Raw genomic sequence first — 26,607 nt, forward strand, 5'->3', positions numbered from 1 at the left:
TGCACGCCAAATCTCAATAGCCTAGCTTCCATAGCTTCCGAGATCTCAGCGTTCATCCGGACGGACAGACAGACGGACAGACGGACATGGCTAGATCGACTCGGCTAGTGATCCTGATCAAGAATATATATACTTTATGGGGTCGGAAACGCTTCCTTCTGCCTGTTACATACTTTTTGACGAATCTAGTATACCCTTTTACTCTACGAGTAACGGGTATAAAAATACAAGAATCTTTTCCTAATAATTTCACACCCCTACAATAGTACCAATGATATTAGTGTTGTAAGGCAGTGCCTCATTCGGCTCTGCAAATACACCCGTGCGGTTTTCTAACATTGACTGGAGTTTTTCCATAACTTCGTGGGGTACTTTTTGTAAAATTACCGTTTGCACATTTAAAAAATTTAATTTCTTCCAAACTGCGGTTAGTTATTCACTTTTTATATTTTATGTCAAACGTTTTTAAGTTCGGTAATAAGAAGAATGTTGTAGTTGTGTTAATTAGGTTTAAAATGTATTTTGTTGTACCCATGGATTGATATTACAGAAAATGGCCTATTTACGAAAATAACGTTTTTTAATTCTTTCATAGGTTTTATAAAATTTTTGGAAGCCCCCGTGTCTATCAAAAGTTTAATTTTTCTCCCTGAGATATCCCTTTCTATGAAAGGGAGCAGGGAGTTATGCCTAATAAATTTATTTCGTCATATTCTACGAGGTCATTATCTATGTCTTCTACTTCCTCCTCGGCTACTGTAGGGTATTTGTCATCGTTTTCTTTAGATTGGTCATTGTCTAACGTCATATGGTTTGTTCTTTAATGTTTCTGTCCTGTGTACGTCGCGCTACTATTAGTGGGTCTTTTATGTGCCAGACCATGGCTACTATAAGCGTTGTGTTGAATATTTTGTTGATTGGTCTGCCACTGATTGTTTTGGGTTTGTCTATGAAACAGACTACTTTGTAGAATTTGAGTTGATTGTCTAGAACGAGATTAGCCATCGACGTCCACTGGCTGGACTGGATCCTGTCTGAGTGGCTGTCTTGATCTTTTATTAAAATGTTGGCTTTTACCCTCCAGGTTAGACTTAGAACCTGTTATTGTCTTTCTTTCTCTGTCCTTTTGTATCAGTTTTCGGGCACAACTACTTGCGACATGTATCGCTCGTGATTAGCTTCTACTTCTTGTGCTAAAGTTAGAGCGGAAGGAAGATCGGATGGTCTAGCTGAAAAAAGAACATCGCTTAGCGATTTTTTTGTTCCCGAAATAAATACGCGAAGCGCATCTGCTCTATATTTTTCGTTCATTGACGCTGCTACGGTATTGTCGTAGGTCATAGTTGTCTTGTTTATTAGCAGAGTAAGTTTTTTCTCCACTTCGTCATAGTATTGCAAGAGAGTCATGTTTCCTCGAAGCGTTGGCTTCTCGTGTTCTATTAAGTATACAGGTCGTTTGTCTGCGTATGTAAAATCTAGTCGGTTTGTTATGGCTTTGAAGTTCAGAGGTGTGTCGAAAGTCGAAAGAACCATATCGGCTGAACCTTTTATTTTATTTTTTAGTATTCTTAGAGCTTGTAGTGTTTGGAACTACCGTCGTATTTTTCGTACACTTTATATACTGTGTGCGCCGCTTTTCTCCATGAGACGTACGTCTAATTTTTACCCTTAAAGACCGGCAGGGACTTCATAATATCTAAGGTCCCACTACACGATATACTTATTCTGATTTTGGCCTCCTTATATGTTTCTACACCTGGTGTGTCTGAACGTCTAGTAATTTTTGTTCGAAACTTCTTTCTTGCGTAGCGAGTGCGCTTGCAACTGCGGCTTCTACAATGGCTTTTAACTGCACGTTGGTCATTGCCATATTTGAACTGTGTGGATTTTCCTGCAAATCTTCCGCGCTTCTGAGCTTTCGGAATTCTTTTAGCAAGTCTTCTATTTCACTATCACTCATAGGTTTTCTTTAACACAACGAATTTTGTTCCTTTTGTATTTAATTTCTTTCTCGAAAATTTTACGAAATTTTGTCTGAGACTCTTGCAATATGTTATAAAAATTATTCTGGGTATTCCCTAAACTGTTGAATTGCTGAATGGTTGAATTTTGGTCAGCTGTTAATTAGCTGTTCCATACAAAGTCAACTTTCAGAAATTTCAGCAATTCAACAGCCTCGGGGCTGTTGAAAATTTTGTTGAATTGCTGAAAATCAGAGTTGTCGCTGTTCTCGACTAAAGCCTAGTAAAATCTTATTCTTTGTAGTGTGACTGAAGTTTTCAAAGTTCACCCGCAATGCATGTAGCATGGTCTTACTGTCAAGCAGCTGGGTTTGTTGCCAAACGGAAAACAAATCAATTGGAGAAATTTAAAAAGGAGTAGTCTGCTGGTACCCAAAGAAATTTAAATAAAAATAATTGGAATGTTCAACGAATATTTTCAATTATGTAAATTAGTAGTTTAAAGTTGCCTTCTCGTCCCACGGACGCCTCGCCATCTTTACCGCTCCACCGCAGTACAGCTCCGAGTACCAATAGGCATGTTGGACCTTGAGGAAGTGGGAGAACCGGGTTGATCCGCTGATGCTGCAGGAAGTCGCCCATCATCCTGGCAGTGGCTGGCTATGGTTTCTCCAACTGTTCCTTAGCGGGCGCCCTATTTTCCTCCATCCTCTAGAAGCCAGTGGGTCTTACAGCTCCGCTTAAGCTGCCAAGTAGCTGGTGGATTTTACTTTCTTTGCGAGGACGCGCCCGGCAGGATGTCTGTGTACAGATCGAAGTTCCCCTCGGCATGTTCCTTCCCACTGGGATTCTCTAGTAGATCTCCTCCAGCACTTCAACTATTCTGCGAATTTGCCCCTTTTGTGGAATTCCTTCCTGTCGGTGAAATCCCACAAAGAAGGGCATAAGCTTGGATTTGGGGTCCTATTTCATCTGCACTGACGTCCTGCATCCGATTTTGGGGTTTTCCTTCCATTTTTAATTTTTAGTTTCCACATCGCCTTTGCACGAACACCGCCAAAGATTATGGGCGTTCATTGAAAATTCACTCGCGAAATCAGGTATTTTTTCTGGTATTTCCTTAGCTCATCTGAGTACCGCGCTGAATAACAGACCCGACGAAAAGCGTTAGCCGCGTATTTGCCTCTCGCTCACTCCTATGGTTAGCTCGCGGTTTTTGTCGATCTGAGTACTAGGCTTAAAAGTAAGAGGGTAACTCTGGTCACTTGTAAACATGGAGGAATTGCAATCGTATAAAATATGCAAGTAAAGGATATCTGATAGGATGCTGCCCTGTTAGGAGATCTAATAGTTTAGTTGGCTTATTCTCGGCATTTTCCGTAATTTTACACATAATCTTTGGTAAACACGGCCTGACAATTTAACAATCTGATAAACAGCTGACATCTTAAAATTGAAAGTTCAACAGGGAACTTTTAGGGTCGTTCCCTTAGTTGCTTAAATGTCCTGTTGAATTTTCAACAATTCAGGAATTCAACAGTTTAGGGAATACCCTGATTGTTTTATTTTTAAATTTCTTAATCACTTTTTTTTTTAAATATTTCGAGTCAGATAAGTCGCGGAAAAATATCAATAAACACACTACTTACATGGTCTTAATTTTAATTTTTTTTAAATTAAAATGTTGCCGCTGCTGGTGCTCGTTGTAGTTTCCTTCTTCTTGATTTTTCTTATGTTGTTGCTGCCAGTTCCTGGTATGACGACGTTGGCGTATTTAATTATGTTATGTTATTAATACTTCTGCTGCTGTTGGTTCGGGGTTTGTTGGTACTGTTTTTATTAATTTATTTATTTATTTTTTTTAACTGCTCGAGGGTCTTACGAACGTGTTGGTTGCCAATTAAATTGAGAAGACTTTGGTTTCGCGAGGCGATGACCGTCACGATTTATTTCCAAAATTCAACTAACTGCTAAGTACATAAATTCTTAAAATAAAAGCTAGCCCTATGCTCTGATTTGCAGCCGCTTCCTGCGTCGCGGTGCATTGCCCGCCGATTGTGTGCTGCTTCCGTCGCAGTGCATTGCCAGCTGATTATGCTGTCCATAGCACCGTCGTTGTGCAATATCCGCAGGTGACGCTGGCCTTGCATTATTCCCATCCGGATAATCGGGATCATCCTGGTAACTTTTCTGTTGCTGGGTGACCGTGTTAACTTATACTCTATAGCTCCCATTGGAATGATCAAAACACTATTTAAAAAAAACGTTAAAAAATGCTAACTGTGGTGTTTTTTAGCATATTAACTTTTATTCTTGGAAATGTTTTTTATTTATTTATTTAAAGCTATCTTACAGTGTACAACTCAGAGCTAACTTAAAAATTACAACGCTAGCAACTAAGGCTTTCGGCTCGTATGGGTTATTTTATATCGAGCCAGCCTTCTTAAATGGTATGGGATAAATTTGTTTTACGAAGGAAGGAGAGGATTTTTGTTAATGTTGATGTTGGTAGGGTTTGAAATGATGTTAATGGGGTTTTCCGAGTTAAACGTATCTCTTCTGTGTTGTGGTTTAGGTATATTGTCGAGTTGTTACAGAACGGATATGTGTTGGGGAGGGATCTATCGATGTTATGAGCATTTGTAAGTTTGGTGTATCCTAACCAGAGTGTGACAGATGGTTTGCGGGGAAGATTGAAGTATTTGTTTATACCAAGTAGAGACTCTGTTGTGCATGTCAGTTTGTTTGGATTTGATGTTGTTTTCTAGGAAGTGTGAGATATCGTTGGCATTGTTGTTTGGGGTGTAGGTGAATGGATATTTATGTGCCTCTAGCTCTTTTATCAGCGTTCTCATTTTCTATTATGCCGGTGTGGCTGGGGATCCAAATTAGTTTCATTTTTGGGAGGTGGTTTGTTACGAGATTTCTTATGGTTGAGGCATAATCGGAGTGGTTGTTGGAGTTAATGAGGGACTGTAGGCCAGAAAGAGGATCAGAGCAGATAGCTTTTTTTCCTGGGGCTTTTAGTGCAATTTTAACGGCTTCGTGGATGGCTATTAGTTCACTGGAGAGAGCGGATGAATAGTGGGGGAGGATTCCTGCCATAGAGCTGTCGGTGTCGAATAAATTGTGGGAGTGGAGAGTGTTTTTTAAGTATTCGAAAAGTTGTTCATAGATTGTAGGAGGTGTGCTTGTTTTATTATAGTTGTAGTTGTAGTATAGTGTAGTGTTGGTAGCTTTAGTTATAATTTCCATGTCGAATTTTTATAGTGGTAGTTATACCCGTTACTCGTAGAGTAAAAAGGTATACTAGATTCGTCGGAAAGTATGTAACAGGCAGAAGGAAGCGTTTCCGACCCCATAAAGTATATATATTCTTGATCAGGATCACTAGCCAAGTCGATCTAGCCATGTCCATCTGTCCGTATGAACGCTGAGATCTCGGACACCATAGGAGCTACAACACTGGGATTAGGCATGCAGATTCCTGAGATTCCTGCGCAGCGCAAGTTTGTTTCAGCAATGTGCCACGCCCACTCTAACGCCCACAAACCGCCCAAAACTGTGGCTCCTAAAGTTTTGATGCTAGAATATAAACTTTAACTGAAATTATCATTAATACCTATCGATTGACCCAAAAAAAAAGTTTGCCACGCCCACAAACTTCAAAAAAACGTAAATATGAACGCGGATATCTCGGAAACTATCAAGAATTGAGAATTGGGATTTCAGATTAAGATCCCGTAGCCTTGAGCGCAGAGCAAGTTTGTCACGCGAAAATGCCACGCCCACTCTAACGCCCACAAACTGCCCAAATCTGTGGCGCCCACAATTTCCATGCTGGATACAAAATTTTAAATGAAATGTATTAGTCTCCTCAATATTTATCGATTGATTTAAAAATAGGATTGCCACGCCCATTCTAACGCTCACAAACCGACCAAACGTCACAATTTTAACTAATATGAATTGGTCTCGTCTACTGATTCAAAAAAAAGTTTGCCACCCCCACTCTAACACGCATAACGCTTAAATCTGTGCACCGCCCACATAACCATATATTGAGATCGCGGGTAGTTGGCACATTTCAATCTCGCGTTACTGCTTGCATATCTCCATTTCCATTTGGTCCCTTTAGCTGTGTAACAGGTATCTGATAGTCAAGGTACTCGACTATAGCGTTCTCCCTTGTTTTATTTTATTTTTAATTGGTGTAAAGTAAAGTGAAGTAAAAGTGAAGTTCCTTACAAAAGTCAATTATTCGGTCTATTGTGCTGAGATATTTAAATTTCTTTTTAGAGGCTTTAGTAAGGGTTTTAAGGGGAGAGTCAAATGAGTGTCAAATGAGCTTATATTGGTTTTTATTACCAGGTTGTTAGTTGGTGTAGTCCTAAAAGCACCTAGTGCTGATCTGACTGCGGCGTGTAGTGTTGTTTTTAACCTCAGTAAGGTGATTAAGAGCGTTCCCATATATGGGCAAGCAGTAGTCAAGTTGGAGATGAGGATGGATTTCATAATTTGGATAAGGGTGGATGTGTTGGTATCGTATTTAAAAGAGAAAAGAGAAAGATAAATGTATTGGGACTTGGAGAGTTTTGTTTTTAATTTATTTATGTGTGTGGACCAGTTATATCTATTGTTTAGAGTGAGGCCTAGGATAGTTGTGCTGTTGGTTTCTGGTATGTTTATGGAGCCGGTTCGGATTTGCAATTGCGTTTGCGATAGATGTGTACGCTTTGGCATTTTTCGACTGAATAGGAGGCTCCTGAGTAGGAGCACCAGTGCGTTATTTCTTGGAAGAGGGAAGTGAGATCTACTGTGGGGTTTTTAGGTCTTAAGTGAAAGATGATTAAGTAAAAATCGTTGTCGTAAGAAGTGAATTGATTTGCCTCGGGCGGGCGATTATTTTTAATAGGGAATTCTAGCAGATTGGAAAAAGAATTTCGGAAATGGGAGAACCGTTCGAGATTCCGTTGCTAAGTTGCACATATTTCGACCGTTTTTGACAAAAACTTTCCTATTTGTTGAAATTGGCTACATATTTGATGATTCGAGGACCTAGCTGTCATTCTTGGAGTTATCGAATTATAGAGTGGATTCCCATTTTGTCAAACACCTTGGAAAAGTCCAGGGAAATAATCGACAGATGGCGCTTTAAGGAGAGGGATCTTGTTGCTAGGTGGTCTACCTGTAGCAGACTGTTTAGAACAAACCGTGAATGAGTTTGTTTGTGGTAACAAATCACCACAACCTTTTGGAGATAATTGTATCTAAGACTTTGGCAATACATGAGGTTAGGAAATTGGTCTGTATGCTTTAGGTTCGACTTGCGGTTTTCGTGGTTTGAGGATGGGAAGGATGAAGCCGACTTTGTAGGCTTTAAGGATGTGGGAATCTATAATATTATTAAAGAGATTTAGAATTCTTATTTGAAAGGAGGTTTGCGTTTTGGTCATGGAATAGTACATGCGTTCCTTGCCAGGGTTGGAGCCTTTTAGGGAGTTAAGGAAAGAAATGTCGTTTTCTATTTGATTGGCTGATTGAAAGGGATGTTAATTTATATAAGTATTCATAAGAAGTTTATTTGTCCTAAATGAATCGGAGAAGATGATATCTTAAGCTTCTTTTGACCATAGGTCGCCGAAGATGTTGGCTATTTCAGATGGGCATGTAGATGTGGTTTGGGTTAGGGGGTTGTGTTTAGCATGGTTATGTTTTTTGTTTGGCCACATTCTCGATGGGTCGGATTTTGGGTTAATTTCAGAAGTAAAGTTGTTCAAGGAGTTATTTTGGCTACTTTAATTGCTCTTCTGTATATAGAATTTGCTTTTTTAAATTCAAGGATGTTTATAGTGTTAATGTTCAATTTAAGTAATTTCCTTTTAGTGTTTTGTGTGTAAGTTTCTGGTTCCACCAGGGAACGGTGTGGTTTAGGGAACAAGTTGTATTTTGAAAGATAGATGTATGGGCAGATTGGCTAAGAGTTTTTTTAATGAGAGCGGCTTCTGTAATGTAAACAATTACATTGCTGTTGCTGCTTTGTGCTTGGTAAAGTAAAGTTGCCAGTCTGCTGAAACGAACTGATTCTGTTGTCTGCTCGCTACGAGATTTGTGCGGCTAGCTCAGAAGAGTGTGTGTTCGTCCCACCAAATTTATAAGATGTGACTGCCCCGTAGATCAGTGAGAAAACAAAGGGTTCAAATGGTAACAGTGGGATTTATTCTCTTGGTATTAGTACGTCGACAGCCGCTGGCTCCTGTGTCTCGGGACGCTCGTAGTGGCCGCCTCTGCTCGCTTGTCGACGCGCTGCCTCGGGATCGCTTGTCGCGCCTTGGACTCGCATAGGGTTCGGCCTTGTGGGCTTACGGAAGCGTCACCGTTCTCAGACTAGGGTGAACAAGCATTGCTCTCCAGGCCAACGCCTTTCGAGGCAATGCCTGTCCCTTGCTCTGTCCCGGACGGTCCCGCTATGTTCTTGCTGCCTAGCAGTTCACTTCGCTTTACGCCTAGCGCAGACGAACGTTCCACCCGGCTTCACCCTAATGCGTGACGTCCGCGACGCTCCTGCGCTCCCCAATGAGCTCCGCGCGGCGATGGTAACGTGGCTGCCGGAAATGTCTGCTGGCGTCGCTGCCGATGTCCTCTGCGCTGTCTTCTGACCAGTATCTCGTTGTTCTGGCGCTCGGGGAGCTGGGCGGTCGCTGCTCGGGAACTTCGCCGGTAATCGCAGGGCTCTCCAGGCTGCCGCCTCTTGAAACCGCAAATCGATCTACCGCTCGTCCGTCACGCCAGGTCCTGCTTGGTCGGGCAAGGTACGCTGGGTCGCAGACAACTTTCCTCCCCAAGCTGACGGCTCTTCGTCGTAGGACTCTTTTGCTTGTCTCTGACAGACCCGCCGGCCGACTCGCCAGGGTGTGGTCGTGACAAAGTTAGAAAACAAACGCCTTGACTTAGCCGCGTGATGCCTTTCAGAACTCAGCCACCTGTGTCTCAATTCGGAGATTCCTGATGTCCTAATCCCGAACGTCTCGACGTGGCGATCTTGCTCCTTGTATGCTTCCCACGGCGCTGCTTCCGACGACTCGCTTGGTTGTAGCTCCCTCGTAGATTACTTGCTTGACTGACTGTTCACTTGGTACTTTAACTGATCTTAAAGGTTTGACTCCCCGTGATCGACTGATCCAGCTGCCAGCGCTCTGCGGCCTTATTTCCGTTTTCCTTATTTCCGTTATTTCCCTTTTGCGTACGGCCCGCTGGATCTCTCCACTCCGGGTCCAAAGTCCGTAACTCCTGGTTGACCCACTTATCCTTCACGTACCGCTTCCAAGCGATGTTCTGCCCACTGCTGCCGTCCCGCTGATTCCCGTGATGCTTGTGGCAAGCCTGTGTGCCGCTCCACACCCGAGATGTGGCACTTCTTCTCCCGGTCCAAAGTTCACGGGAGAGTCTAAAGTACGGTGGAGTCCCATTATCCCGACATGTCACTCTTGCTCTGTCCGGCAAGTCTCCACTCTCTCCTTATCCGCTCCTTGGTCTCCAAACTCTCTGGATCTCCATCCTTAGTCTCCAAACTCTCTCGATCTCCATCCTTTGTCTCCAAACTCTCTCGATCTCCATCTTTGGTCTCCAACCTCTCTCGCTCTCCATCCTTGGTCTCCAAACTCTCTCGTTCTTCATCCTCTCCTCGCTGCGGCGTTACTTCGCGAATTCGCCGCGTATCTGGTAAGCGGCCGCCCATCTGCTGCTGCTGCTGCTTATATTTGTGGGGAGTTATTCAACTCCTCACACTGCTTTCTTGAAGTTAAATGTTGGTTTGGCTAAATATGGAGGGGATGAGGTTTTTGGGAACATAGAAATCAAGATGGGGAAGTGTTCGCTATCATATCATATTGCCTATTGCTTCAAGGTCAGAGTTCAGTTGGTGCTGTGTGAGAAATGGAGGGATGGTTGTGCCACCAAATGCGTTTGTATTGTGGCTGCAGAATATAGAGAAGTTTATGGGTATGGGGATGGATATGTGGGTTTCTTGTAAGGGGTTCTGCGGGTTTCGTTTTTTAATAAGTCTTTATAATTCTAGGTAATTATTTCTATACCCTTAGTATGCCATTGCAATATTTGTTAGCATGTAACTAGCTAAGTGAGGGGGGAGTTATGTAGTTTAGTTGTTTTCCATGTCGCAAGAGTCGCTCGAGGCGTCTCCATGTTTGTTTGCGTTTGTTTTAGTTTCTTTTATCCGAATTTTTGTTTTGCAGCTTTGAGCTATGCGGGAATGCGCTTTAAAGTAGAGATTTGTACTGGGTTAGGGGGGAGTTTGCTGGAAGTTAAGTGGCATTAGATGTTTTAAGATCATCATATGATGTTAGAGTTCTGGAGGTTTTTGAAGCTTGTTGCGTGGAATTGAGACCTTTGAGGTGTTGAGGTCCTGGGTTTTGTCGAAGTGCAGCGTTTAATGAGTTTGAGATATGTTTTTAGTGGCTGTTGAGTATGGAAGCGGGGTGGTGTTTGTGTTACGTTTCTTAAGGATTGAGATTGCTGTTCTGTTGACTTATTTTTTGGTAGTTTTGATGGCAATGAGTTATTTTTGGGTTTTAGATGTAGGGCATCTTCTATTGACAGAGTTGTGTGGGTCTTGGGTTTGGTCTTGTTTACAGTTAGTGCATTTTTGAGGGCTTATGCATTTTTCAAGATTATTAGGGTCGAGGTGATAGCTATCTCCGCAGTTGTAGCAAATTTTATTTGACTTACATATTTGTTGAACGTGGACATATTCGAAGCAGTTGTTGCATCTGGTTGGTAAACGGAAGTATTCTTGAACTGCTGCAGTTCTTTGGTAGCACATCATAATATGTTCAGGGAGAACGTGTGTATTAAATGTCAGAATAATAAGGCCTGTCCCTATTAGATTTCCGTTTACTCTCCTAAGAATCTTTTTTACGTCGGATTTGCTTGGTCGGATGGGGCCTGGACTTTTTAATAGTTTCATATTTTTAGAAGGGATTGATCGTCTATATCATATAGCTGCCATAGAAATGATCGGTAAATAATAGCAAAATAATTATACCTTTGATATTTTTGATCAAATTCACTTCTTTTCCGGTAAATAGCATTTGTTTTATATTTCAGAATTACCAATAAAATATATAGAAAATCGGACGTCTATATCATATAGCAGCCAAAGGAAAGAATGGAATATTAATGGGAAAATAACACAGGTACACAGCCAAAATTTTCCATGAACCATTACTAGTTTTTCATGATAATTTGATCCTTCTGAGTAAAAGTCCCATACAAACTTGTGTTCCATCACCTACAGATTCCGCGGTATAGCTAAGAATACAAAAATCCGACGTTTGCCCACATATTGATTTTTGTCACTAAACGAGTCGCTTCTACGCAGACTAGTCTCTCAGTTTTGAAGCTTTCGGGATGAAACTTTTACAAAAGTCGGCAATTGGCGGCAATTTGAGGTTAACTCCACATGGTTTTTCCCCCACCCACATACGGAAAATTGATCTTTAGTCGGGCTGCGAATTTTTGCAACACAAAAAAACACTCGCTCTGGGTTTCGGGTTCCCTTTACGGCAGCTACGCGATCATTGGTGCGCTCCAAAGTTTTAGCATAAGGGAGGCCGCTTCTGTGTCCATATTGAGGTAGGTTCTGTCCGCTAAAAAATTTCCTCCGGCGCTCTACCGTCCAACTCTCTTTTCCCTTTGGCTCACGAATTATATCCCAAACTCTAGGTAATTTGTTACGCGCCGAGCTTATTCAATAAATAAATTCCCTAATAAGTGTATCTCAAATACCCCTTGACTTCCTCAAGAAAGCCCTTGTGCCTAAGTGAGCCCGTGCTGTATACGAGTATTACGCCATTTACGGTTTTTAAATATAAAAATGAGGTAGGACCTCGTATGCTATAAACCCTGGGCACAGCAGAATCCTTTTTAACTAAAAAATTTTTAGTAGGTTAATGCCGCGTTTTTTTCTAAAAAACTTTATATTGTTGATGTTCCATCATATAGAAAAATTCTGGCGAATTCATCATTTAAGTGTAGTATTTGAAAGAGTGTATTGTATAGTTGATTAAGATCGTGTGGATTAAAGTACACTCGCTGGCCATTTTCTAAAAGCACAGACAAATGCAAAACTGTTGGAAATCGTTGGTGCATAGGAAAAGCAAGTATTCTCCACACGGCTTCCAAACTGCTTATATATGTATCTCCCACATGCGTAGAATCGGACAGACGGACATAGCTAGATCGAGTCATCTCGTGAAGCTGATCAAGAATATATATGCTCTATGGGGTCGGAAGCGTCTCCTTCACTGCGTTGCAAACTTCTAACTAAAATTATTATAGCCTCTGGAAGGGTCTTGAAACACCCCTTTTGGCTACAATATTATTAATAAATTTAATTTAATTGTTAACTAGCATTAGTCGAAAAATCCAAAAATATCGTTTTTAAAAACGTCTTGCTGAAATTGTAAAGTATTGAACCTCTACCTCTATGGTTGTGTGGAAATGAGGAATGTTTTTAATTTAGTTTAAGTACCAAAGATAAAAGCTAGTCAAAATTAGAGGATTATAAGCTAGTTAAGACTAAAAGATAATTAAGCTGATGCCGAACCTGCTAGTATATAAATATTTATATAAACATAAATATAAATAAATATGCAAACAAATGAGATCTCGAAGTTCGGGTTGTTGGGGATTGTAAGAACATTAGGTTTATATATATATATATGTATATATATTTGTGCACTTTCTCTTAAAATAAAATATTGGTACAATTAATTGGACTGGTAAATTTTTCTATTGGTGAATTGTAAAATTCTTTCACATTTCGTCTATAGCACAGAAACAAATAAATTAAAAATCACACTAAGAATATATATGGACAGAATGGGGAAAGACCACCGTAGCGGAGCATTCGGGTGAACTTTGTAGTGTTGACGCCATGGCATGCCTAAGGTTGCACTTGCGGGTACAATTTGTTGCTGGCGGCTATGTTAATATAATCGTATTACTCGTAGAGTAAAAGGGTATATATTCGTCGGAAGAGTTTCCGACCCCTCAAAGTATATATATTCTTGATCAGGATCACAAGCCGAGTCGATCTAGACATGTCCGTGTGTCCGTATGAACGCTGAGATTTCGGAAACTATTAGAGCTAGGCTATTGGGATTTGGCATGCAGATTTCTGAGCTTCTTGCGCAGCGCAAGTTTGTTTCAGCAGGGTGCCACGTCCACTCTAACGCCCACAAACCGCCCAAAACGATGGCTCCTACAGTTTTGATGCTAGAATAAAAATTTTAACTGAAATGTATTGCTCTTATCAATACCTATCGATTAATCCAAAAAAAAGTTTGCCGCGCCCACAAACCGCCCAAAAACTTCAAATAAATATGAACGCGGATATTCCGTACGCGGATTTAGATACCGTAGCCTTGTACGCAGCGCAAGTTTCTTACGCGATGGCTTTTCTGCATTAATTTGCTAATCGCTTAGGTTATTGCTTTCAATTGTCAAATTCTTTTGGTAATTGTTTTTCAACTTTCTATTCGGCTCCTCTAGGGCTAATTGGTGGTGACGGTCACGAATATCTCGAGCTCGTGACCGTGGTCCCCGCGATGCTGTACGGATCTTTTATACATTTGCAGTACTCGGAGGATTATCAGGACCCACATGGATAAGGCGATCAGGCACAGCACGTTGTAGACTTTCACAATTTTCACTATGCGGTCTACCACTTCAATATTGTTGATCACGTTGGCGGTGTTACCGTCCGCTTTAGATACTTGATTCTTTTTTGATCCTTTATCCGAGACTACGCTTCCGAATCAAGAATTCTTTATCCTTTACTGCGACTGTTGAAACGAGGATTCTTTTCGGGTTGACAATAGTGGGTATTAGACGGATCGTAGATGAGTTTCTATTTTTTATACCGTTAGCTAGAGCTGGGTTCTCAGTTTGTGAACCTAAGTGTTCCCATCTAGGTACACATTTCCCCTTGTTTTAAAGAATAAACTCATTTCTGGATTCTGCTAGGGTCAGCTTGTGGATTCAAATTCACCGCTTATTTCTTCAGTGCCCGGTAAAATTTACCAGCGAATTGCTTAACTTTTTACTTTAGCTGATTGGAGCCGCATTGCGAAATTTTTGGCGTTCATGCCACCTAACAGACAGCATCGTCTTGACCCAAAATGACCCGTGCTACCATGAAATCCCCATTTTCCAAATAAAATCACATGTTCATCATTAATATCGTTAATAATAATATGAGTGTCTCAGTCTGATCCAATAAGCTTTGAAGTTCATCTTTTGCATGCGATTCGCTGATAATAACATTATCCGGATAGCTTTTTTGCTTAGCACACAGAATTTGATCATAGCTGGACAACAATTTATTTGATATTTTTGAGTTAATAAAAGTACGTATCATTAAATATTCGTGTTTTTTTAATTGACATTTAATAAAAAGATAAATCAAATTTCTTTAATTATTATTTAGGAAATGTATTTATTCCTTTCGAAACCAAACAATCATCATATTTATTTCGCTTAGCGTTTTGCCAAAAGAATTCGTGCTTCTTACAAGTGTACGATATTTGTTTTTGAAATTTACCAACATCCGGCTCATATTTTTGAAGTCTCTACTTAAGACATTTAGCATATTTTCAGATATTTGCGCACGAGTATCGCATTTTTAAAGCCAAATGCTAAAAACAAACTTTCGAGAATACTGGCAATGATTATTAGTTCCTGGGAAAAGAATTAAAAAAACAACAAAATAATATTAGAACATAAAACAAAAATCAAAAAGCTAAACGGCAAAAACAAACTTCAACGGCAACAACAACATAACAAATACGGAACGTAGAGTTCTTCCCTCCCATGAAGATGTTCTGGAAAAAATGAGGTTACTTCTCTAAGATAATCTATATTATTTTCTTCAAACTCGGTTTCAGCAATACTTGGTTGAGGAAGACCATTTTTTTTTAAGAGATGTTCCACCAATAGACAATACAAAATATTCAATGCTTATTAGGCATTTGTTATACACTCTCCATAATTTTATCAGTAATGTCACAGTTTAAGGGCATTTGTAATAAATGGAGTAAATCTTCCGATAAATATATGTTGTACTTAGCCCTAAGACCCAAAGGATCCAAGAGTTTACAAAAGACTAACATAATTCCGAACAGATCATGTAAGTTTTTTTAAACTTGACAAACGCTAGCTTCGGTGAAAGTTTTGTCCCAGGGACTGTCATCCTCTATCCTACAAGTATAACGCCATTTACAGTTTTTAAATGAAAAAATGAAGTTGGACCTAAAAGCCTAAGAAAATACATTCAAGGTTATGTCATCTGGATAAAACTGCCGCTCGACACTGCCTCCTGAAACTAAACGCCCTTTTTGACGTAAGCATGGGTAAAAGGTATAAACCCTACCCAAATCAGAATTTTTATAGATCCAGAAAAATCAGGTACGTTACTGCCGCGTTTTCTTCTAAAAAACTGTTTATTGTTCCTGTAGGGGCGTTTTTCTGAAGTTGTTACGTTCTTTACTTTACATTAGTGATTGCAACAATCCTGTAATCGATTTCTTATGGAGTCCTATCGGTTCCAGATCAGGGTCCCTCTCTGACCAACGGCATCACCTCTAAAATATGCGGTCATTACCGTACGCTTACGACTCCCGATCGCGCTATGATATATATTTATCGCCCGTCAATCATTGTATTGCTCTCCATATTCAATTTATAATTTATTCTATCTTTGAAAAGGATAGCAAAGATAGCATTAAAACGCTTGGATTATACTGGCAGCCAGACCCTGACGTCTATGGATTCAAAATCAATTTCTGGATCAATCCCACACTTTCGAATGTATCTTTATTATCTACAGTGGCACAGCTCTAGTCATTTCAAAGATTCTCCTTAAGGACTAAATGGAATTTCTGTATTCAGCAAACTGATGGAACTTTCTGTGCAGTTGATTGTGCTTCCAAACGTGCAACACATTCGCATTCCACGTTGGTTCGGGTTCGACTTAAGCAAAGTGGTCTCACTCCAATTGCATATGTTCGGCAATGGATCGTCCCTCGTGTATGCAGCATATGGAACACTTCTGGAACAACGCACACACACTTAGTCGCAGGTCGCAGTAGGGTTACACCAACCAAACCTCTCACAATACCAAGAGTGGAACTATCAGTAGTAATTCTCGCAACCAAACTCGCCACATGGATCCAGCAACAGCTGCATGTCCCGCAGATGCCTGTCGCAGTACACTACTGGTCAGACGCCATGATCGTGCTTCCCTGGATATATGGGGGAAGACTTTTGTAGCAAATCGGAATGGCAGTATCCACGAGATCATCTTTGCTTTACAGTGGGGTCATTTGTCTACCCAGGGCAATCCTGCAGCTGCGGCTAGCGCAGCATAAACTTTGGTGAGTGGTCCAGACTGATTTTCGAAGGCTGTAAATACGGTGGTTCGCGTAGTCCAAAAGGAAGTATTCGCTAGGGAGCTGTCCAGAAAAATAGTCAGTTTCGAAATCTAACAAGCGAAGCCAACTGTGACTAAGTCATAGGATCCCCCAAGTGCGGGGACTTCGAAACGCCTTGCGGCTCACCACTCAACACCTCACGCCCATCGTCTTATCTAATCATTTCACGGACCTTGCTGTTAAATATGTTCATCTAAATACCATGCATGGGGTAGTGCAGTTTACTCGTGCGATCACCCAGCAACAGCTTTGGATTATTAATGGCAAGAAAGCTCTAAGAGTAAATGCCACATGCTTGGATTACACAGGATCAATCGACTTAAAGGCTTCGAGGTTTCGAAGACACACCACATACAAGGCTTACATTGCCGTATTCATCTGCCTAGCAAGTAAAGGTGTCCATTTAGAGCTGATGACAGGACTAACAGCAGAACATTTTTTCTGGGCACTCCCATGGTTTATCGTGCGGCACGTCTACAGCGACAGCGGCACAAATTGTATAACTGCAGATAAATCCCTATATTTGTGGAACAAGGAGTTCCGCCAAGGAATCAACGAGATTGTTGTCCCAGAACTCACAAAGCGCTTTATTCAGTGACATTTTAACCCACCACACAGACCAAACTTCGGAGGACTCTGGGAGACTAACGTCGAAGCGGTAAAATCTCATCTTCATCGTTCCTTCAAAGGATACCCAACGACTTATGAGCATTAATCAACCATGCTTGTCCAAATTGAGGTTTGTCTGTAACTGCGGACATTAACGACCTTCAAGTGTTTTTTCTGTTCAAAAACTGTGTTAAAATTCTCGTCGGCTGCTTGTTCTGACCAGTAGCTTGCAAAGGTTTGAGCGATTTCCGATTTGCCAGTTATGTTTCGGGATGACTCATTTGGAGAGGAAATGCAGTGAATGTCATGTTTTACCTTCCTGCCACAAAAAGTATTAATGTTTGACCACATTCTAGCAGTCGTAGAGTTTGGGCTAATTTCCTATGTAAAAGTTTGTAGAGCTATCTTTTTTGATTATTTTAAATGTCTTCTAAAAAGGGCCTTGGTTTTCTTGAAGTGTATTATATTCTCAGTCGTTTTAGCTGATTCCAAGCTGTGTTTTTGTTGATTTTGAGTTCTTCAAGGTTTGTATTCCACCAATGGACTGCTTTCTTTCTCCGTCGTTAAGAGTGAGTAAATTTGATTCTGTGATATATTTGAATATAACATCCTTTTCTATTGTTTGTAGGCGACCCCCAGCTTTGATGCCAAGTGTTGAAGTCCCCTGTTATTATCGTGTTCTCGTTAGGGTTTCCAAACATGTCAACAAAGTTATTAAGCTGAAAACTTTTATCAGATGGGATATAGGTTGTTATCAGACGGTTTTTTAATTTTGGAATGTAGGACTATGCCTACTGCATCGAAATCGTGGTTCATTGTAAGACGGTCGTATTGCATGGAGTTGTGGGCTAGCATTGCTACTCCACCATGTGAGTTTTTTATGTTATTGTGAAGTTTGGTGGTACAGGGATCTTATGGAGGGAGTGAATGTGGTTTTCTTGAAGGAAAATTACTTTAGGCATGTAGGGTTTTAGATTAAGTTGTAAATGTATGTAGTTTATAAGCAGGCTAATATCTAGGATGCAGAGTAAATCTTTTAACTTAAGTTCTACTAGTGTTTTAGATTCTTAGTGTTAATAATGGATTTTTCGGTCTTGTCTTTGGCCTTAAGGGACTTAGATACTATTGATTTTTCTTTATTCTGGCGTTTGAGCTTACGGTCTGATTCTGAAACGTCTTTATTGGTTATCATTTGGATGTAGGCCTTAATTCGGTCGACCTCCACGTCTTCGTCGCCACTTTCGCATTCGGTACGGGCCGGCGGTGTGTCGTTGTCCTGGATGTAGAGGGTTCCAATTCGTCGCTTAAGATGACATCGTAGTTCTGTATAGGTCGTTGCTGGTTTTGGGATTTATCGTCTGCGGAGTTTTCGTTATTTTGGTTTTGAGTACTGGTTGTTTTTTGGTTAGCAGCTATCTTTGCGTATGATGTGGGTTTGTGGATATGACTGGAATGGTATATTTTTATAGCTTCCTTAAAATCGACTTTCTCAGTGACTTTAATTGTTGTAGTTTCTTTTTGTTTAATAAAGGCTGGACATGATTTGTGTATTGGGCTGTGGTTGTGTTCGTCGTTTACGTAATTTCTACAGTTGATGCAGAATTTGTTGTTGGAGCATTTTTCTTTGTCGGTAGTATGTTCAACAGTCGACCAATTGGAGCATAATTTTGACTTTTGCTTGATTTTGTTATGTGTTGTGAGGAGTTGAATAACTCCCCTCAAATAGAAGCAGCAGCAGATGGCCGGCCGCTTACCAGATACGCGGCGAATTCGCGTAGTAACGGCGCGGCGAGGAGAACGAGAGAGTTTGGAGACCAAAAGTGGAGATCGAGAGAGTTTGGAGACCAACGAAGGAGAGCGAGAGAGTTTGGAGACCAATGAAGGAGAGAGCGAGAGAGTTTGGAGACCAAGGGTGGAGATCGAGAGAGTTTGGAGGCCAACGAAGGAGAGCGAGAGAGTTTGGAGACCAATCAAGGATGGAGATCGAGAGAGAATGGAGACTTCGCGGGCAGAGCAAGAGTGCCGTATGCAAAAGGGGATAACGGAACTCCACCGGACTTTGGACTCTCCCGTGAATTTTGGACCGGGAGAGGAAGTGCCACATCTCGGCAGTGGAGCGGCACACAGGCGTGCCACAAGCGGCCCGGGAATCAGCGGGACTGCAGCAGTGGGCGGAGCATCGATTGAAAGCGGTACGTGAAGGAGAAGTGGGTCATCCATGAGGCACGGACTTTGGACCCAGAGTGGAGAGATCCAGCGGGCCGTGCGCAAAAGGGGAATAACGGTGCTTGGAGGCCCTATATAAGGCCGCAGAGCGCTGGCAGCTGGATCAGTCGATCACGAGGAGTCAAACCTTCAAGATCAATTAAAGTACCAAATAAACAGTCAGTCAAGCAAATAATTTACAAGGGAGCTACAACCAAGCGAGTCGTCGGAAGCAGCGCCGTGGGAAGCATACAAGGAGCAAGATCGCCACGTCGAGACGTTCGGGATTAGGACATCAGGAATCTCCGAATTGAGACACAGGTGGCTGAGTTCTGAAAGGCATCACGCGGCTAAGTCAAGGCGTTTGTTTTCTAACTTTGTCACGACCACACCCTGGCGAGTCGCCCGGCGGGTCTGTCAGAGACAAGCAAAAGAGTCCTACGACGAAGAGCCGTCAGCTTGGGGAGGAAAGTTGTCTGCGACCCAGCGTACCTTGCCCGACCAAGCAGGACCTGGCGTGACGGACGAGCGGTAGATCGATTTGCGGTTTCAAGAGGCGGCAGCCTGGAGAGCCCTGCGATTACCGGCGAAGTTCCCGAGCAGCGACCGCCCAGCTCCCCGAGCGCCAGAACAACGAGATACTGGTCAGAAGACAGCGCAGAGGACATCGGCAGCGACGCCAGCAGACATTTCCGGCAGCCACGTTACCATCGCCGCGCGGAGCTCATTGGGGAGCGCAGGAGCGTCGCGGACGTCACGCATTAGGGTGAAGCCGGGTGGAACGTTCGTCTGCGCTAGGCGTAAAGCGAAGTGAACCGCTAGACAGCCTCCGGGCGGCAGCCTTGACTGTCAGCGCGAACTGAGCAAGAACCTAGCGGGACCGTCCGGGACAGAGCAAGGGACAGGTATTGCCTCGAAAGGCGTCAGCCTGGAGAGCAAGGCTTGTTCACCCTAGTCTGAGAACGGTGACGCTTCCCTAAGCCCATAAGGCCGAACTCTCTGCGGGTCTAAGGCGCAACAAGCGACCCCGAGGCAGCGCGTCGGCGAGTGAACAGAGGCGGCCACTACGAGCGTCCCGAGACCCAGGAGCCAAGCGGAAGCCGAGTCAACGCGTCGACAAGCCAGAAGGAGGAGCACCAGCAGCCGGCGGAACCAGAACAAGGAGATACAGAAGCCAGCATAGCCACACACCCGCTGTACCCATACCACGAGAATAAATCCCACTGTTGCCATTTGAACCCATTGTTTTCTCACTGATCTACGGGGCAGTCACGTCATATAAATTTGGTGGGACGAACACACAATCTTCTGAGCTAGCCGCACGAATCTCGTAGCGAGCAGACACACAAAATCAGTTCGTTACATCTGGCGCCCAACGTGATTGGCCCAACAGTGAGAACAGCACAGTAAAAATGTGAAAGAAGTGGATTTACCGCCTCAAGAAGGAAGACTTCGCCCATGTCGCACAGAGGCTTAATGTCGCCCTGGAGGGCAGGCTAGACGACATGAGGAAGGCACTATCGGAATACTACTCCGAAACAGAGAATGATCCACAACTCGTCGACATCTGGGCCGAGCTGGAGGCAACATACTACGACAGAGCCGGCCCAAGCATTACGCTAACGAACGCTGAAGGGGACAACTTGGTGGCAAGCCTGAGCATTGACAACATGCAAAAAGAGGCCCACAAGAGAGAATCAAGCCAAGAAAAGAAAGCAGCAGCGCTAACCCCGAGACCAAGCCAGTCGGACTATGCAAAGGTCGCTAAACAAGTCCGTGAATGGTCGTTCAGGTTCGCCGGGGCGGAAAAACCATTCGAGTTCCTGGAGCAAGTAGAATGGTCCACCAACACGTACGGTTTGGAGCTCGATATGATCCCTCGAGCGATGCCGGAGTTGCTAAAAGGAAGGGCTTTGAAATGGTTCATCGCCAACAATAAGCAGTGGAGAACTTGGGCAGAATTCATTGAAAGTTTCCACACATATTTCCTGCCAAGAGATTTCTTCACCAGGCTGGCGGACTAGGTCCGGCAAAGGAAGCAAGGCTTCAGCGAGTCGTTCAAGGACTATATGATCGACATGCAGACGATGGTAAGGCCACTTAACTATTCTACGAAAGAGACGTTAAGGGTCATTAAAGAGAACTGCACCCCAAGCTTACGAATGTTCTTAAGAGCATACAAAGTGTCGGACCTGGACACGCTAATGATCCTAGCCGATGAGTACGAAGAACTTGAAAAGGAACGGGAAGTCTTCGCACAGGAGAACAAGTTCTCAAAGACAAAGTCGGCGTCACCAACACAGGTGACATGCAGGAGATGCGAGGAGGAAGATAACCAGGACACACGAGGAAACGATCAATGGTCACCACCACACCAAGCCAGACGACAGCAGGCAACAGACGCACCACGCGGAGGCCATTGGGCACCACCCCCACAGCAACAGAGACAGCCAAACAATACCTTGTGGAGGCCGCCAAGCAACACACAGAGGCCACAAGAGGCCACCCATATCACAGACCCGCAGGAGGCCTGTCGGAAATGCGGTGGGAACGGACACTGGGCTAGAGGATGTCGAAACCAGCGGCTGCTGTTTTGCTGGATATGCGGCAAGGTGGGTGTCAGGAGCGTCGATTGCTGCCAACGATCGGGAAATGGCCAGCGATCTCAGCCGCAGAGAGGCGAGCGGGGATCGCACAGTGCCACCTCTCCAAACTAACGGGCAAGCTAATCGAGGAGGAGCAGCAGTTGTCCGCAGCTGTGATGATTGGTGGGAAAAGCTACAAAGCCACAATCGACACCGGAGCAACGGCAAGCTTCGTTAGCGAAGAATTGGCGGACAATATTGCTGCTCTAGGAAAGATTACCAGGACGAGACGGCAAGTTAGGTTGGCAGATGGAAGGTGCGGCGGAATTGATGCGCAGCTCGAGGTGGAGGTCAAATTCGGCAACAAACAAGTGACCATGAGCCTGTTGATTTTACCCGGAGTAGTGGATCCATTAGTGTTGGGATGGAACTTCCTGAAACAAGTCGGAACCGAGATAAGGTGTGCTGGACACGAAATAATAATACCAGCCAGGAACCGACACAATGGATGGCTCGAGGAGAAGCTATCAGTAGCAGTCGTTCAACAAGTAAACGAGTTGGACGATACTACAGCGTTCCTTGAAACAGAGCTGGCAGACTTCAGCACAATGTCGGGAACATCGAATATGGCAGAACACCAGATCAAAATGAAGGACGACAAGCCAATCAAGCAGAGATACTACCCAAAGAACCCAAAAATTCAAGGGGAAATCAACGCAAAGGTGGACGAGCTTCTCCAAATGGGGTTCATAGAGCATTCAAAGAGCCCATACAGCTCCCCCATCGTGATGGTGAAAAAGAAGACAGGCAAGTGGAGACTGTGTGTCGACTTCAGGCAGATCAACGCGAAGTCAGCGAAGGATGCCTACCCAATGCCCCGCATAAACTACATCCTAGATCAACTAAGAGAAGCGCGGTACATCAGCAGTTTGGACCTGAAGGATGGATACTGGCAGATCCCACTGGAAGAAAGTAGCAGGCAATATACAGCATTTACGGTACCAGGCAAAGGTCTGTTTCAATGGAGGGTAATGCCGTTCGGACTTCACTCGGCGTCGGCAACGTTTCAGCGAGTCTTGGACCAAGTAATTGGCCCCGAGATGTCACCTCACGCATTCGCTTACCAGGATGACATAATAGTGATCGGTCGCACTTTGGAAGAACACAAAAGAAACCTGAGGGAAGTGTTCCGGCGTCTAAAGGAGGCAAATCTGAGGCTGAATCCAGAAAAATGCCAATTCTTCAAAAAGGAGCTGCTGTACCTGGGTCTTCGAGTGACTAGCGAGGGAATAGGAACAGATCCAGAAAAAGTAGCCGCCATCGCCGAACTAGAACCGCCATCGACTGTCAAAGAGCTCCGGCAATACCTAGGAGTAGCGTCGTGGTACCGCCGGTTTGTACCAGATTTTTCCAGAATCGTCAAACCCCTGAACGACCATCTGCGCAAAGGCAGTAAGTGGGAGTGGACACCAGAGCACCAGATGGCGTTTGAGGAGGTTAAGGCAAGACTCGTGGCAGATCCAGTGCTAGCATGCCCGGACTTCAGTAGAACTTTCATCCTGCAAACAGACGCCAGCGACTACGGCATCGGAGCGATACTGACCCAGGACACCGAAAAGGGCGAAAGAGTAATCTCCTACTCGAGCCGAACACTGAACGGCGCGGAAAAGAACTACTCGACAACGGAGAAGGAGTGCGTGGCGATCGTCTGGGCGATCCGGAAGCTCAGGCCATATCTGGAAGGTTACCACTTTAAGGTAGTAACCGACCACATGGCCCTGAAGTGGCTCAACAGCATCGAAAGCCCTTCAGGAAGGATCGCCAGATGGGCCCTGGAGCTACAACAGTACGACTTTGAGATAGCGTACAGAAAGGGCCAGCTAAACGTGGTGGCCGACGCATTATCAAGACAACCACTACCAGAGACGCTACGAGGAGTAAAAGAGGCATCGGCAACAATAACCTCAGGAGAGTGCAGCTGGATCAAGGACATGGGCGAAAAGATAAGGACCCAACCGCAGAAGTACCCGGACTATGTTATGGATGGTGAGACACTGTACAGAAACATACCTCACCGAGCAGGCAGTGAAGACGTCGCGTCATGGAAGATGTGCGTCCCGAAGTCACTACGAGAAACAGTGTTGAGGGAAAACCACGACGCACCGTCCGCGGGACACGTAGGAAGCCGAAGGACAATTGCACGGTTGGCAGCCCGATACTACTGGCCAGGCATGCATAGAGACGCCCGAGCCCACGTACGAAAATGCGAGATTTGCATGCGGTTTAAGCCCAATCAGATGCAGGCGGCTGGGAAGATGTTGACCCAAGTGCCGGAGGAACCATGGGCCACGGTATGTGCAGACTTCGTTGGACCCCTACCAAGATCTAAGCACGGGAACCAAATGCTGCTGGTCATGATAGACAGGTTTTCGAAATGGACGGAACTGGTGCCCCTACGCAGTGCGACGGCAGAGTCGCTCAAGAAGGCGTTTAGGGAGCGCATAATCGCAAGGTACGGGGTCCCGAAGGTGGTCATAACGGACAACGGAGTGCAGTTTACAAGCCGTATCTTCAAGAGTTTTCTGGCCGAGATGGGTATCAGACAACAGTTCACTGCACCATACACACCACAAGAAAATCCGACCGAACGAGCGAACAGAACGGTCAAGACCATGATTGCGCAGTTCGCAGGGCAGGACCAGAGAAACTGGGACGAGAAGTGGCCGGAGATTATGCTAGCAGTGAACACGAGCACATCGGAATCCACCGGCCATACACCGGCGTTTCTTACCCAGGGAAGGGAACCACGTCTACCTAGCAGCATATATGATAAGGAAACCCTAGGCACTGGACGAGCTACGGAGACCCCTGAGGAAAATGCCAACAAACTAAAAGAGGTATTCGAGATCGTGCGGCGAAATATGGAAAAGGCGTCCCAGGACCAAGCCAGACACTACAATCTGAGAAGGAGACAGTGGTCACCAGCGGTGGGCGATATAGTGGGCCAAGGAACATCACCTGTCCAAAGCGGCAGAAGGATTCGCTGCAAAACTAGCCCCGAGGTACGATGGCCCTTACCAGGTGGTAGATTTCGTCTCTCCAGTGATCTGCAAAATTCGCCACACACAGTCGAAGAAAGAAAAGACAGTTCACGTTGGCGAGACAGCAGAAACATCAGATGTCTAACAACGGGTACGAGGCGGCAGGATTAGGCGTCAGGCCGAAGCGAGAGTCATCCATACGCCACACGGAAAGGACAATCAGGATAGAACAAGGACATGGATAAGGATCACACGTTGATCCAGACTGCGAGGCCACAGGATAAGGCGTCAGGCCGAAGCGAGAGTCATCCACACGCCACGCAGAAAGGTCAACCATAAGGGTAGGGCACAAGGACGTGGATAGGGATGGATGGTGATCCCGACCGCAAGGCAACAGGATTCAGCGTCGGGCAGTTGCCAGAGTCATCCGCGATAACGCCAGGCGGAAGGGACACTTACAAAACGGCACAAGGATACGGGTAAAGTAGAAGAGAGTATGCACGGAAGGAGACAAGCAACACAAGACGCGCAGTCCAGAGATACACCGCAGCATCCGGAGATTCTATACGGAATGCGCCGGACGAGCTCGTCTAGTTGTTACCCGAGGAAAAGGGGAGGACGGTGCAGAATCAGATCTACACCGTAGCTAGCTTGTCACAAAAAAAAAACAAACACGCACCGCACCAACAGTTGACTAAAAACAAGAAAAGGAACGGGGCATGCATGGGCCGCACCAGCAACCTGAAATTTAAAGGGGGCTTAATGCAGGAAGCAGAAAGACATCATAAATACTTACCGGCTGTCCTGGTTGCGAAGCGAATGCGAAGTCCTCTCCGCAACCGCTCTCAAAAGCTGCCAATGTGGCGTCAGATGCTGCCAACAGAGGACGAGTGAAGGGCGAGAGAGGATGAAAGGATGAGATGAAAAGGAGTGAAGGAAATGCAAAAGAAACTTACCTATGAATTTCATAGTATGAAAGTTGCAAAATCACCACGAGCCAGGGAAGGGGGCGCCTCGATAGGCGATCGATTGGCACTGGACGATAGTGCGATCGATGGGCACACGACAATGGAAATATCGGCCAAGGTGGAAATATCGCAAACGAGCAGGTGGCAACGCCGCACCGTCGGTATCGATATGCGAATAAATATCGATCACGCACGAATGGTGTGACCAGGCGGAGGAAACATGGAAAGGAGTGAGACGCAGCAATGAGCAGCGAGCTGGGGATCGATAGCCCAGGAGTATCGATGTCCCAGTGGGAACACAGGAAATATCGGCGCGGGAGATTTTAAGTCGCTACGAGGCGGATGACCCCCGCTGTAGAAACTCAAGGGAGTTAAGAGCGTCGAGGGAGCATCGAGGGAGCAACGAGGGAGCGCCGCGGGAATCACAAGGACTCAAAGGCTAGGATAAGCAAGGAAACGCCGGAGAGTAGGAACCAGTCTTAAATGTTTCCCGAAGTAAGGGGGGAATGTGAGGAGTTGAATAACTCCCCACAAATAGAAGCAGCAGCAGATGGCCGGCCGCTTACCAGATACGCGGCGAATTCGCGTAGTAACGGCGCGGCGACGAGAACGAGAGAGTTTGGAGACCAAAAGTGGAGATCGAGAGAGTTTGGAGACCAACGAAGGAGAGCGAGAGAGTTTGGAGACCAATGAAGGAGAGAGCGAGAGAGTTTGGAGACCAAGGGTGG

At 44.4% G+C, this 26,607-nt stretch overlaps 1 protein-coding gene across 13 annotated transcripts in view; it reads left to right on the forward strand.

Moving 5' to 3' along the window:
* The window catches only part of LOC139354032 (transmembrane protein 65-like), a 90,135-nt gene that overhangs the window by 19,459 nt on the left and 44,069 nt on the right, over positions 1-26,607 (forward strand). For 2 of the 13 annotated variants that reach the window (XR_011605133.1, XM_070998273.1), the window contains exon 2: positions 11,085-11,173. The exons of the other annotated variants lie outside the window; for them this stretch is intronic. Coding sequence is in view for 1 of the 2 variants with exons in the window: in XM_070998273.1 (XP_070854374.1) it covers positions 11,085-11,173 (89 nt within the window). In the remaining variant the exon portion in view is untranslated. The remainder of the gene's footprint in view (positions 1-11,084; positions 11,174-26,607) is intronic. 13 annotated transcript variants of the gene reach the window in all.

This window comes from Drosophila suzukii (assembly GCF_043229965.1).
Source record: "Drosophila suzukii chromosome 2 unlocalized genomic scaffold, CBGP_Dsuzu_IsoJpt1.0 scf_2c, whole genome shotgun sequence".
In the NCBI taxonomy this organism is placed as follows: Eukaryota; Metazoa; Arthropoda; class Insecta; order Diptera; family Drosophilidae; genus Drosophila; species Drosophila suzukii.